A 14,645-nucleotide genomic window follows, 5' to 3' on the forward strand; every position below is an offset into this window, starting at 1 on the left:
ATTTTGGATTTAGGTTAGAATTAGGAAATTGGAGTAGAAATATCTATCATCCAAACATAGCAGTGCGATACGCCATAGTTAGTTAATGGAATAGAATGAGTCTGCCTTACCAAAATTCATTAAAAGCTTAACTAAAAGGAACATATATTTTTGGCAAACTTTAAAATTGGAATAAATACTATCTTGAAAAAATAATTGCCAATAACGTATCACTTTTTCTTACTATAATTATATTAAATTAATAAAAATCATTAAACAACGTAAGATTCTTAATTAAAGGGTAACTCACAATTTTATGTTATAAGAAAAAGTAATTAAAGATTCCAAACCAAGTATACTTGTGTATATGTTTGTATTATTATATTTTTATAATTTCTTGTATCAAAACAAAATCTTAGAATTTACTGTAATATTACACTTCAAATTTATATCATATTCATATTAATTTTGGTGATTTATTTTTTAATCTTATATTTGTTTGTTTGGAGAGGAAACGAGGGTTAGTTGTAGAATGAAAAGAGAGGGTATTCTGGATATAGAAATTTCATTTATCTCCGCCAAGTTCTAACAGTTCTATATTTTTCTACAACTTCCCTTTTCTTTGTATTTCTATCGACTTAGCCAATGCTTGCTCACTTTCACTCATTCCCCTAATCACTGCAAACAGGATCTCTTCTTCTTCTCCGATCACCGGTGTCTGCTCAGCGCCTTATTTTGATCGGATAAGTTAGGGTTCCAACGTTATATCTCTGTCTGAATTGCTTTTTTCCTCTCCTTTTTTAATTTTATTCCCCAAAAAATGGCGTCTGAGGATGTGAAAAGAAGCGAGTCGGCGGTCTCGACGATCGTGAATCTGGCGGAAGAAGCGAAGATAGCTAGCGAAGGAGTTAAGGCGCCGAGTCATGCGCTGCTTAGTATTTGCAAGTCTCTTGTTGCTGGTGGTGTCGCCGGTGGAGTGTAAGTCCCTTTCTTTCTTAAGATCCGCTCTTTGCCTTTCCTTTTCCTTTTTTGTTAATCTTCGACTAGTTTGATCGTGTTTTTTTGTTTCCTCCGATAATTTTTTTGTCCTTTAAGTTAGTTCATCTTTTTTTTTTTTGAAAACTTTCTTTTTCCTTCTGGTTTTTGCTTGTTCAACTCAGTTTCATAATTTTCCGCTTTTAGAAAAATAATGTAACCTTTTTTTTATATAAATTCATTTACTTTTTCTGGAAAGCAGTGATTTTCTTAACGGGACTTGTTAACTTTGAAATTGGAAAATCGAAGTATGTTTCTATTATGTTGAATCCGAGAAAATATGTATTGTTGGTTAAAATTTAATTACTCTTTATTTTTTTATGATGAAAATGTTCTTCAATATGTTTAATTCTCTGTTTTATGAATCTTTTACTATTGATACTCTAATTATGTAAAATATTGAATTGGGGTCTCTTCTTCTTTTGGTACTTGTGAATAAGGGATGATGACCATGTAAAGGTCACTGTTTGGTATTTATCGGTAATGATGTCGAAATTCTTGGAGATGCAAAATGTTTTTTTAAAGTAACAGTTAATTTGTCACGGAATTAACGTACGTTGATTCTTCAGGGGAAAAAGAGGACTTTTTCCTCATTTAGGATTTTAATAGGTTGTGAGGTGTTTTCAATATGGTTTCTCTCTGTTTGTATATTTCCACTCCCAGTAAGAGGCATGGTCGTTAAAATTCAGGGATGTTGACTATGGTGCCATTTGATGCTTGGAGAAATTTGATGGTTACTTTTGTGGCCTTGGTGGTAGTTCACTGGAGGGCCTGAGGGATGGTTGACTCTTGTGATGTTGATAAATGAAGAATATATTCATTCCATTGTCTAAACCCTTTGCTTGCAACTTTTGTTGTCCTAAAAATGGTGGGAATGGTATGGAAGATCTGAGGATGCAATATTACCCTGTTGCCCTTTGGATGCTTTTTTCATTTGACCTGATTGCACCTTCTGCTATGGTTATGGAATGCTTTTGTATCTATATTGTATTATTATAATGTTTGACTTTTCATTTCCATTGCCAGCTTGCTTTACTTAATGTATGTTGTATCTATTTCAGGTCACGTAGTGCTGTTGCTCCCCTAGAAAGATTAAAAATTTTACTTCAGGTAGTTTATGTTATCATCATCATTTGGTCCTTATCCATTAAGTTCTCCTTTTTTGTACCGCTATGGTTTATAGCCAATGCCTCCTTGTTCTTCCTAGTGAAGGTTCAACATATTTTCTATTCTCAATTTTGTTACTGCTGGTGATAATCAGAGCTTTAACTACATTGTATGTGTCCTAGAGTATTTCTATTATAGAGTAGCTGTTTCCATTTTTTTACAGCATGTGGATTGACAGGATTTTCTTCCGAGCCTGCAGGTTCAGAATCCTCATAGTATAAAATACAATGGAACAATCCAGGGTTTGAAATACATATGGAGAACTGAGGGTTTCAGGGGAATGTTTAAAGGAAATGGTACTAATTGTGCTCGCATCATTCCTAACTCAGCAGTGAAGTTTTTCAGCTACGAAGAAGCCTCTAAGTAAGCCTTGGCAGTTCCTTTCTTCACTATTAACCTTCAGTTGTTACCACAGTACAAAGTTTGAACTAATCTCTTCCTTTTTGCTTCTTTCTAAATACAGGGGGATTTTATACCTTTATCGGCAGCAATCAGGAAATGGTATGCCTTTATAATAGCACTATAGTTGTAAATATTCTTGAGATTTGAAGCTGATTGTTACTATTCAATTTCATTTACTTTTGTGCAATTATTGACGCTAAGAAGTACTGTACTGTTTGTGAACTTTGTGTATTGAATAACTAATTTTGTGTTATAAGAAATAAGTTCACTGGATGGTATTGACAAAGACTGTGCATCCCTTTCTGTCTGCATGTGGTACCTGTAATGTGGATGAATCTTGTATTGGTTACCATGATGCTATTGTCTTCCTTAAACTAATTCATGTTTTCTCTGCCAAACATTAGTGCTGAATGGGGAAAAAATTGGAATTTGTTATATGGCCCTGATTGGCAGAAGATGAGTTTGCCTTTTTAGTGGTTATGGGTGTTGTGCTTACCATATTTACTTGTTACTTTATTGATTTTACCTTGTCTTACAGAGGATGCTAAACTCACTCCGCTTCTACGCCTTGGAGCTGGTGCATGTGCTGGAATCATTGCCATGTCAGCAACTTATCCAATGGATATGGTACGAGGTCGTCTAACAGTTCAGGTATTTGTTTTGAGTTTCTGTTACCTTAATTGATATGACTTATGTCAGACAACTCTTATGCCTGAAGATACAGGCCTGCCTCTTGTTATCACTTTGGTGGCTAATGTTCATGTGTTATATTTGCAGACTGAGAAGTCGCCTCACCAATATAGAGGAATCTTTCATGCTCTTTCAACAGTATTAAGGGAAGAAGGACCCCGTGCATTGTACAAAGGCTGGTTACCATCTGTAATAGGAGTTGTAAGTAAAACTCTTATGGCGTTGAAACCTGCGTTCTTTACTGTCTATTGCACTTCAGGAATCTGCATTCAGATAGACGTAAACATCAGCTAGGATGATGCGTTCTGTTTCTAGACCTTCCTAAATTACTGCTTATGTGTCGGGTTCGTTATTGCACATAGCTGTTCATTGGCAAACAATGGTCTATTCCCTTTCACTTTGCATCTGTTTTGGCCTTCAATAAGGGAAGAATCATTCTCCTTATGTTTGTATGCAAAGGCCTAAATGACTTTTATGATGTTTATAGGTACCTTACGTCGGTCTTAACTTTGCTGTTTATGAATCTCTGAAAGATTGGTTGATCAAAAGGAAACCCCTTGGGCTAGTTGAGGACTCTGAACTGGGTGTCACAACAAGGCTTGCATGTGGAGCTGCTGCTGGAACCATTGGCCAGACAGTTGCTTACCCTCTTGATGTCATTCGACGCAGAATGCAGATGGTGGGCTGGAAGGATGCTGCTTCAGTTGTCACCGGTGATGGGAAGAACAAGGCCCCCATTGAATATAATGGTATGGTTGATACATTCAGGAAAACAGTGCGCTATGAAGGTTTTGGAGCATTATACAAGGGTTTGGTTCCGAATTCAGTGAAGGTTAGTCTAACATCTTAGTCTCTGCAATCAACTTCTCTATACCGAACAGCATAATAAATGCTCTTTCCATCCCGTTTTAGGTGGTTCCATCTATAGCAATTGCATTTGTCACGTACGAGTTGGTAAAGGATGTACTCGGAGTTGAGTTAAGGATATCTGACTGAAGGAACTCCCAAGAGTTTGGTCAATCTTTTGTGTTCATTTTGATGAGCAAGAATTATTTTGCTTTTAAAGGAAAGGTAGGAGGATATTTAGAGCTCACTTTTAGTATTTTTTTAATGTCTTCCTTATAGCTATTGTCTTCTTTGCTCTTAGGTTTTCATATTCATATATGCTTTTGCCAATAAGTATTTTTCGGGAGGTTATCAGAAAATAGTATATTCATTAGGAAATGATGCAGCCGATACACATTCTGATAGATTTCGCTTTTAGTGAACTTAAAATGTTCTGTTGCCAAGTTATATTCATGATTATTCTAATAAATACATGCAACAAACTAAACATTACCTTAGGATGTTTTTATATCAACAGCCCAACTTGAGTGAAAAGGAACATATGAAAAGTGATACATAATGCAAATCTAGAATGAACATAATAATGGAATGAAATATATCAAGGACTTCCTCTAGGTTGTTGCCCTTTTGGACCCTGACAGTTTTTGAGATTATTGCCTTTAGGTCATCACATTGGCTACGGTAGTATTAAATCCACACGCACAACTGCCTAATGGCGTCCCTCCTCCTCTCTTAGACCCAGTATACCTTGATCCTTCTCTTTCTTAGCCAGCCATCTCCAAGAATTCCACCTTCACCAAATGCTTGATGGCTTTCAGCAGATTATTTTTCTCTTCTTCCTTATTTTCCTTAATATAGCTTCTCAACTCTCTCTTGCAATTTATGTTCTTATTCTACCTGGTGTTCTCTCTTGCAATGTAGATTCTTATTCTATCTAATGTTTCAGTTGCTCAATCAAATTAGTCATTTCATTCATCAGCTGCTTCTTTTCATTCTGTCCCTTTGACCCAATGCTTAGCAATCCTTAGTTCTTTCGATGTTTCTTCAACATGGTGGTCGTAGTTTCCATAGCCATGTTAGAATTTACGGATGACAGCTTTCACATTCTCTGAGATATCAGTGATCATCCTGGAATGGGTGTTTTGATCTTTTCTTCAATCATTTTTTGTTCTTCAAGGAAGAGAGCTTAACTTCAATTGTGTGAACGTTCTCGATTAAAGTACTCAGATCTTCACCTTTTATTTCAAAATCTCTTTTCAAGTCTTCAATAATTTGCTCCAAATCAGCTACTATTTGATGGTTGGATTGAATGTTCTTAATTGTGCTCTCCAGCCATTTCTTGCATCTTCCTTTCCGTGACTTCAATAGTTGCCTTGCAGTCCTGTAATGAAGTTTCAAGTTGTTTGTACTTCTCGCCTAGCTTGATCTGTAATCTGGTTGACGAAGTAATTTTCCCATCACCTTTTGCTTCTAGATCTCTTTGAAGGTCCTCAACCATTTGCCTCAGATCAACTGCCATTTGACTTTTAGATTCTATGTTTCTATGGAATTCTTCTGATGATTCTTCCATCTTCCTTTGTGCAGCTTCAACTTTACCTTTTCTATGTCAGTCACATAATCTGAAATAGTTCGAGTTTTTCTCTCAAGCTGCAGTTCCAGTTCTGCTTTCTGGCTATGCAGGGACTCCAGCTCCTGTTGCAATGTGTTTAACTGATCCATTAAGCTCTTGATGCAAGTTGATGCTTCATCACTTCTAAATACAATATATTCTTCCATATTAGCTTTTTGGGTCCGTAGCCTCTTCATGTCCAGTAGCAGATTATTGGTCAGTTCTCATTATCCTCGAGTTTCTTTGTGAGAGTCAAAAGCTCCTTCTCTCTCTTTTGTGACACCATCTCAGGTTCTGAAATTTTGGATTGCAGTCCTACATTTTGCTCTGCCAAATGTTTTGCTTCAATTGCTTTGTTCTCTATCTGCACTTCCATATCTCTGTTTGTTGTTCTCAATAATTCCAGCTCTTGCTCCAAGCTTGTCATTTGTGCCTCTAATTCTTTTATCTGAACAGATGGTTGATTCCATGCACCTCATGTAATTCCGTGAGCGTGAAAAGTTCCCTTATACATTTCCTCTTTTGATGGACTCAAGTCAGCTGAGTTGTTTTATTGTGCCCCGCGCCTGCTGAACCTCATCTGAAACCTCCAAAAGTTATGAGTTGGGACTTATTTTCTTCTGAAGCAGCATTAAGACTGGCTCAATTCTGAAATTTGCTGTTCTGCAGATTCCAGCTGTTGCTGCATGTTGGAAACTTTCTGATGATTTCCTCCGCTTCTCACACCTTGCTTAAAGAAGCTAGATAATCTGATTTAAATAGAATACCATGTTAAGCTGACTGGCATTTTGAAATATCCAGGAACCAGAGTTATTGGTAAAATGTAGAAATTACCTAGTTTACTTACTTTAAGCTGTTCATCCTTTTTGGGGTCAACATGATGCACAAGGCACTTCATAGACTCCCTAACAATGCTTGGTCATCTCTTAGTCAAATTAGGACCAGATTACCGATTAATTTCTCTCAGCAAGTGTGCAGAAAGACAATCTCATCTCGAGCATGAATTCTGAAAAGCGGAATTAAGGATACCTTGTAAGTTTCAAACCATGTCAACCAGAAACTATAAATGATTGACTGCAAAAGTTGTAAACATATAACGTCAATGAGAATCCTGTAGGTGTTTGTCCGTGGCTATTAACATGTAATGAAGACACGCTCGATTCGAATCATGCTTTGGCTGTACTAGAGTTCACTGTAGCAACACTAACATCGATTGCACGCCCTGTCGACTGTACTTTCTCTCTGGTGACTATGCTCTTTTGGCATTTGCGCTCTGAAGCTACGGAGATCAACCCCTCTTGTGTTCTGCTCTTCCTACTTCTAGCACTTTGGTCTTCCAAAGTTTATCATACTCCAACGATTAGAGCCCAGCACTCCACCAACATTGTTTATTTAGCATTCCAGCGTTTCGTGCTCACAAGCATTTACCAGAAATGATTTGTAATGTTGCTACTAAGATCCACCAACATTGTTTATTTAGCATTCCAGCGTTTCGTGCTCACAAGCATTTACCAGAAATGATTTGTAATGTTGCTACTAAGATCCATCATGCATTGAAGGCTATGAAACTAACTTTAGTTTATCAGGAACATAATCTGAAATATAAAGTATGCCAAGTTTTATTTGCATACCTTTTGTACCCACCTGAAACAGGATTTGAATCACTTAATTCCATGTTCTGCACCAATCAACTCAACAGTACATTATACAAATTTCACCAATCAAGTCAACAGTACATTATACAAATTCCAATTTTATTCCAAGGAGTCCAGAAAGATCAATAACAAGAATCCACCAATGTTTTGTTCTCATGAATGTTCAATAGCTCACATTTTTCTGTTTTTCCCCTGCCAAGCATTAAGTTTCAGAAAAAATGCTCAATATACTAACCTCTCCAACAACGTCAAGCAATAGAATCCATACGTTCACTAGTATATTTAGAAATTAGTAGTCCTCTTACCGCCACAAAACCAATGAAGCAAACTAACTACTATACCAAAACGGAAAATCTGACTTTGGAAACAACTATCTTTTTTAAACTTGAAGAAGTTGGGAACTGGTTTTCATTAAATAATAATAAAAGAAAAACTATCTGATACAAACAATATGATCACAGCATCGGTCCACACCAACAACATAATGAAAGACTCTGTTAGCAACTAAAAGTAGCAAGTGACTAAAATTATGAAGTGATTAAAGCTATGCAAAGGTAATTTAAAATTCAAAATTTGTGTTATGGTACTGACATCCCCTCCAAATTATAATGTAAGTTTTAATTGTAAAAAAAAATGTCCACGAACACATGCAATTACTACGTTATTTTTAAGTATAATCATAAATAAAGTTGCTAACGAATCAGATTGAAAATTGATCAATATATTGATTTAGAGAAAATAAATATAAAATTATTAACTCGTTAATCAATACGGATAAATTGAATTACAATAAATAAAAAAAATTGTTTACCTGGATTTTGTAATTTTTAAAATATTTGTAAATTCTGAATAAGTTATTTAATTAAAACTAAGCCGGTAGTTGGCAAAATAAGGCCTAAAGGTCATTTTTAAATAGGGTTTTGGGTCGATTTTAAATTTAATTAGGGATATAGGCCAGTTTTGCTAGAAAACGCGTCCAGTTGTTCTCTCTCTTAGGGTTAGGGTTTTTATTTTATTATGGTTAAGGTTTTTTATAGGGTTTTTTGTTTAGAGTTTAGGGTTTTAGGGAAGTGTTCAGGGTTTTCGATAGAAATTCTTAGGTAGTTTTGGGGGGTTGGGATGTGATAAAGCGCCTCAGCAACATACATTTCATATGTCATGGCGAGATAGGACAATGATCTTAGAAACTCATCATGGGGAAATCCAATTTTGGGTAATAATGCTTGATACGATTAGGGGTCGAAGTCAACGTGAAGGTCCCAATCGGCGGCTGTGATGCGGTCACGGGTTCGAGTATAAATGGGGGGCCAAGTCACGGTCATTACACGGTCAGGAGTTCAAGCTTTTTGGATACCCGCAAACAATGTCTTATATATACCATACATAAGATTGAGGTCATAATCATACGGAAAAACTTTGCGGAGTTCCGGTTTTATCAATATAATTTTTTCTCTATTACCAAGCAACCGATATCTATAACCTTTCATTCTTTTCTGAAGGCCAACACCACGGTGGACATAAGAAGGCTTTCAAGAGGAAAGCAAATTTTCTGGCACAGTAGAGGTCAAACTCGAGTCGGCACGGCAACAGTTATAGTTATTAATGGGTTGTGTAATAATGACAACCGTTATCACTCCGAAAGGAGCATTACTTTTACTGCACCATAATAGTCGTTCCCTGCCTGAAAGTCCTTTTGCGTCAATGATGGTGCCAGCCTTCGAACAAGAATGAAGGTTAAAGGTACCGATTGCCTGGAAATAGAGAAAAAAATTACACTGATTATAGCTAGAAGCTCCAGAGTTTTTCTATATGAATATGCCCTCAAACTTATGTATGTTATTTATAAGGCATCATTTTTAGGTATTCGAAAAGATTGAGCTTATGGCCGCATAACGGCCGTCAACTAGTTCCCCTGTTATACCCTAATTCATTACCACATAACAACCGTCAATTGAGACCTCCACATCGACTTTCACCCTTTATCGTACAAAACAAAATCACCCCATAACCGACTTTCCTAGGATAGGCTTCGGAGGCAATGATCCCATCTCAGCGTGATATATGAAATGTGTGTGGCTTGGTGCGATATTGCATCACCGACAACCCAAGAATACCTCGAATGTAAACAAAATATCCTTTGCGGTTAGAATTTTTAAGACTGAGAAATGGATTATAGTGGAGAAATAAAAGGGATTTGAGAGAAATTATATGGGAAATGGATTATGAAGATTGGTATGTGAGAGCCTTTTATAGGTGCATGAAAGGGTCTATTTGCAAAATATCATATTCAAAGTGCTTGGGAACATATTCTAAATGTGTTAAAGTGTTTAAATGTATGAAATATTTGAAACATCAGGCTTTTCAGCCCAGGGAATAGTGAATTTGTTAGAGAAAACTTGCCTAGCCCCCCTAGCTGGGCGAGCTTTTCATAACAAATTCATTATTCCCCCGGCAGAAAGTACATTTTCGTATGACTGTTGTGCACGTTATGAAGCACAAAATCTTGATAATATTATGATTTCTGAATGCGTGATGAGAATTATTTGCACCATACACTATGCAACGAATGTGTGCATTCGTAGAAATAATTCATAACACGTATTCTCTTTCTCCTTACATAATTCTCTTATAAAATGGGCGTAATTTTCATAACATTTACACACATCAAGTTAATATCAAACAACTCTCAACTTATTTTTTGCATTTATTTATCCAAACCGTGATCGATATTGAAATGAGTCGACGAGTGAAATTTGTTATATACTACAACGGTCAAATCTATAATACAGATTTTGGGGTAGTGTTTGTAGGAACGAAGTCCATGGAATTAGCGTTCAATAGTACCATTCAAATGCGTGAGCTACGGACAAGAATCAGGAAGAAAGTTAGGGATCGAGCCAGGGAAGAATTATGAGGTTACATTGTAGATTCCTAACATCTGTTAACCCCTATAGTATGAGCTATTCGATGTGATCAGCGAGACACATCTCGAGACGGTCATATCATCGCACATATCAATCAAAAATATTGTTATTGAGTTATATGTTAAGTTCACCGAAGCTAATAGATCTGACCCATCTTTGACCTCCGTCGTGACGGATACGAGTACCAAAATTCAAGCAGAAAGTCCCACTACAAAATTGTGCGGTGGGTTTTCTAGCTTCTTTCAAAGTGGCTACTACGATGTTCTCGAAACATCTATAGGCAAACACTCATCGGTCTCTGGCATCAATCTAAACTTTAGGGATCAGATCCAGTCAGGGTATCAGCATAACCCAAATGTAGATACTTGAGCTCGACATTCAATCAGTGTATTCGATTTCAACTTCGGCACTAGGTCGATGTTATGGGGTGGAAGTAGTTATACAGGAGGGTCATCGACATGTATCGATCATCAACTTAAAGATTATTCTAGTGGGTATACGTATTACAGGAGAATCAGTGACATACTCCTTTTGACGGGAGTCGGTGAGGGTACGTCCAACACTGTGCTCGAAGGTGACAATGAAGGCCGAACGAGGAAAGAGATGCAAGTGAGGAAAAATGGGCTGCAGATGCAAATGTGGGGTGTTGGCATATGTGTGTTGTGACGGGTGTAAGTAAGGACCATCCAAGGCTAAAATCGGACATGATTGCTAACATTGTTCTACCAATGGTGAAAGCCAGTCCCCGGGTTGAAATATCAGTGCTAATTGCGAACATACATAGTCAATACTAGTACACTCCAACGTACTACAAAGTATGGGTTGCAAAAAAGAAGGCTATGGAGAAGTTGCATCACGGGTGGGAGGGTTCGTATAACTATCTTTGGCAATGATGTTAGGTATTGGATCGGTACGTACCAGGTTCTATAATCGATCTCGAAACATGCCCAGGGTACTGCGACAATCAGATAGTTCTTGGAAAAAGAGTATTCTACAGATATTTTTGGACCTTTGAGAAATGTAGAGAGGTATTTCAGCATTGTAAGCTTATGGTCCAAATTAATGGCACTTGGCTGTACGAAAGGTATGAGCAACATCTGTTGCTTTCTGTTGTACAGGACAATAATTAGAAGATTCTCCCTATAGCATTCACAATAACTCTCGGAGAAACGATAGATGACTGGGATTTCTTCCTGAGTAGGTTACGCCGCCTCTTTTGCCTGCAGCCCGACATATGTGTCATATCGAATAGAGGACTCGAAATACTCTCGACGATTGATCATCACGGACCATTTTGGGATCGCACTCATCATCGGTATTGCATACGACATGTGGGATCCAACTACTACCAAAAATATCCTTCGGCAACTGAGTGAGATCTAGTCATCGACATGGGTTTGTAGTTCCAACTATGTATTCACTGTAAATCAAAATTTCAATTATGGGGTTATTTCATTGCACTAATAAGGACCTATTTGTCGACAGGTTACAAGCTTGTCCAACATGTTTTCCATCAAAATTTAAACAACTTGAGCACCATTAACATGTACGGTGCGACCTATATTTTGAATGTATCGTTCGAACAGCGGACACAGTCGTACGACGGGAGTCTATGATATGGGCACATGACGTCAAACTTGGCGAAGTGCATCAATTCGGTACTGAAGGGGATGTATCACTTGCCAGTAACATTGGTTGTCAAAGAGACATACTTTCGACTGACCGCTTTGTTTCCTAAGAGGGAGTTGGCGTATGCTAGACAAATAACAGATGGCGGTACATTTTGTGATGACATGATAAAAGAGAAACGGTAAAGTACAACGAGTGCGAACATGATGTATGTAGTGTGTCACTCATGTCAGAATCTCAATTTTTGAGTCACCGAGCATGCTAGGCCTGACCAGGAAATGTTGGGTGCATTGTATCGTTGAACCTAACAGAAGGGACCTACAATTGTGGGAGCTTCCAAGCACTTCAGTTCCCATGCACACATGTAATTACCGTATGTGGGATCATACGGATTGAGTACGCATCTTACATCAACGACGTCTACCAACTAAAACACATTCGCAGTGTGTGGAGTTCTGAATTCCCACCCATCCTAAATGAGAGTGTGTGGCCGAATGTGTCTAGTGCGCCGTTCAAGCTGGTGCCAAACAAGAACTTGCGTCACGTCTCGAAAAGTCACCTGAATTCCACTCGGATAAGAAACAATATGGATATTCGAGAGAGACATGATCAACAAAATTTATGTGGATATCATAGAAACACAGGTCATAAAAAGCCTACTTGTTCTCTATATAGGGAAACATTGGGGACCTAGCGTCAATAACATTGCTTTCAACCAAATTTTACATGGTTCTAAGTTTTTTTTTTTGTATTCAATATAACTATAAAGATCAATGTTTCGTATTGCAATCAGTTTCAAGGACATATAATTTATTTAGTTGTCGATAACAAGGTAAATCTAAAAAAATTTCATATTCAAAACAATATGTCGATAATAAAATTTGACATTTATAATTTATTGAAGAAACATAGATAGTAATAATGACAAGTGGTTTGTTTGAATGAATAAACCTTGGTTTTTTTTATTTGACATGTCTATATTTACATTAACAAAATTAAAATAAAAAATACAATCAATGGTGTCGTTAGGGAGAATGTGTGCCACAAGGTAGTGGATGGTGGTCGCATGGAGGAATTTTGCTTATAACCGGTCATACCACTAGAGGTGTCGACCTGTAAACTTCCTCCTCGTCATTGTCATCGCTTGAGTAAGTAGCTAGTGCGGCCCCCTAGACGATCGTATCTTCAGGATCGGCACCGTCATCATCTTACATAGTTGTCGATTATTGCATCATCCTCACCTGACATTGTATATCCGCCACTCCCTCGTCCACCGGTTGCGATGATGAGCCACCCCCGTAAAATAGTGATGTGTTCGGTGTTTGGGTCACTATAGGCATAAAATCATAAGGTGCCTGAAACTCTGAGTACGTTGGAAAGGTACTGGGCATCGACATCACCATCGACTGCTACATGAGCACTTGCATTGGTGGTGACAGACACGTCGGTGACTAACCTGACATGGGGTTCGACATCGACATCTGTGCAGAGGTGCAGTATGCGGAAGGCGTCGATGGAATGAAATATGTACTTGCGGGAATAAAAGAATCGACCACGTGCGGTAGTGGTCCGTAATGCGATGGTGCTTGTGAATAAAACACAGGTTTAGTTCATTGAATGAGAATACATGGAGGGAAGTAACCTGGATATTGCGTAGCCATAGGCGGCACATCTTCTGCCAAAGTGGATGGTGAACCCATCGTGCGACTGCGTCTCCTCCTAGTTTGCTATGGCGGCCAATGTGACCTCTTCGCTTGAATTCTCGACTCCTCTCCTCTGATGATAGCAAATACGGCTTGTAACGACCCGTTTTCAGTAAAATCGAAACAGTGGTTTTGGGACCACAAATTTGAGTTCACAAAATTTATTTTAATATTATTTTGTAATTTATAGCATGATAGTATTATTGTATAAAAATTTCGTTAAGAAATTTTATCGTTCGTATGCCCAATTTGCGAAAAATAAACTAAATCGCGTAAAGTGTGAAAGTTGTGTTCTATTAGCTAAATGTGTTAAATAGTTATAGAACTTTAAAGTGGAGGTCCTTATACGGTAATTAGACCATTAAATTAGTTAGTGGATGTGCATGGCTTGGTAATTGAGTAATTTTTAAAGTTAGGTAAGGGTAAAATGATAATTAGGTAATTAATAGTAAATTAAATAAAACAAAAGAAAAATACTTCATTCGTTCTTCATCTTCCACCGATTTTTCACCAAGAAAATAGCCATTGGAGAGTTCAAAATTTCAGCAACTTAAACTCTTACATGTAAGTGATTTTTAAGCCCGTTTTTTTATGATTTTTATGTTTTCGGGATCGTTGTAGCTTAACCTAGCTAACTAGGGGACTAATTTGCAAAACTATAGAATAGTTTGAGATTTGCCATTGATGAAAATGCTAGGATCTTGAAGTTTAATGGAAGAAAATGAATCTTTATTGTTAAATAAACAACTTTGGTTAAAGGAATTTTAATGAAATTATCGATTAGAGGTTAAATTGTGAAATGTGAAAATTGTGTGTTAAACATGTGAATTTTTGTGGAGTGTGTGGGCTGCTATAAGCATATAGTAAATTCGGCTAGGTTTAGATGTGGATGAAATTGCATGAATTTCATTTTATGAGCCTAGGGACTAAATTGTAAAGAAGTCAAAAGTATAGGAGTAAAATGGTAATTTTGCCATAACATGAATTTTGGATTGAATTGAGTAGA

The 14,645-nt window shown here is 37.3% G+C and overlaps 1 protein-coding gene across 4 annotated transcripts; it reads left to right on the forward strand.

The window, feature by feature from the left end:
• Window positions 1-383: 383 nt before the first annotated feature.
• On the forward strand, window positions 384-7,356 carry LOC107910014 (mitochondrial adenine nucleotide transporter ADNT1). 4 transcript variants are annotated; one of them, XR_005917240.1, is made up of 11 exons: window positions 475-957; window positions 2,076-2,124; window positions 2,381-2,544; window positions 2,645-2,682; window positions 3,122-3,234; window positions 3,361-3,474; window positions 3,761-4,105; window positions 4,186-4,344; window positions 5,704-5,944; window positions 6,185-6,760; window positions 6,846-7,356. XR_005917240.1 is itself a non-coding variant. In XM_016837751.2 (8 exons), the coding sequence occupies exons 1-8, from the start codon at window positions 800-802 to the stop codon at window positions 4,267-4,269; spliced, it is 1,065 nt and encodes a 354-aa protein (XP_016693240.1). In that variant the 5' UTR covers window positions 384-799; the 3' UTR covers window positions 4,270-4,611. The 4 variants fall into 4 exon arrangements, 1 of the variants encoding a protein (XP_016693240.1); XR_001687434.2 differs by lacking the exon at window positions 5,704-5,944 and having other exon boundaries at window positions 6,185-7,356; XR_001687444.2 differs by lacking the exons at window positions 5,704-5,944; window positions 6,185-6,760.
• The last annotated feature ends 7,289 nt before the right edge of the window (window positions 7,357-14,645 follow it).

The sequence above is a fragment of the Gossypium hirsutum genome, chromosome D08 (genome assembly GCF_007990345.1).
Source record: "Gossypium hirsutum isolate 1008001.06 chromosome D08, Gossypium_hirsutum_v2.1, whole genome shotgun sequence".
NCBI lineage: Eukaryota > Viridiplantae > Streptophyta > Magnoliopsida > Malvales > Malvaceae > Gossypium > Gossypium hirsutum.

Bases quoted from the DNA above. Each gene is read 5' to 3' on its own strand.
- LOC107910014 (XM_016837751.2), top strand. From the start codon at position 800: ATGGCGTCTGAGGATGTGAAAAGAAGCGAGTCGGCGGTCTCGACGATC. The intron at 2,545-2,644 runs GTAAGCCTTGGC...TTCTAAATACAG, and splicing joins AGCTACGAAGAAGCCTCTAA to GGGGATTTTATACCTTTATC. The intron at 4,106-4,185 runs GTTAGTCTAACA...ATCCCGTTTTAG, and splicing joins TGGTTCCGAATTCAGTGAAG to GTGGTTCCATCTATAGCAAT.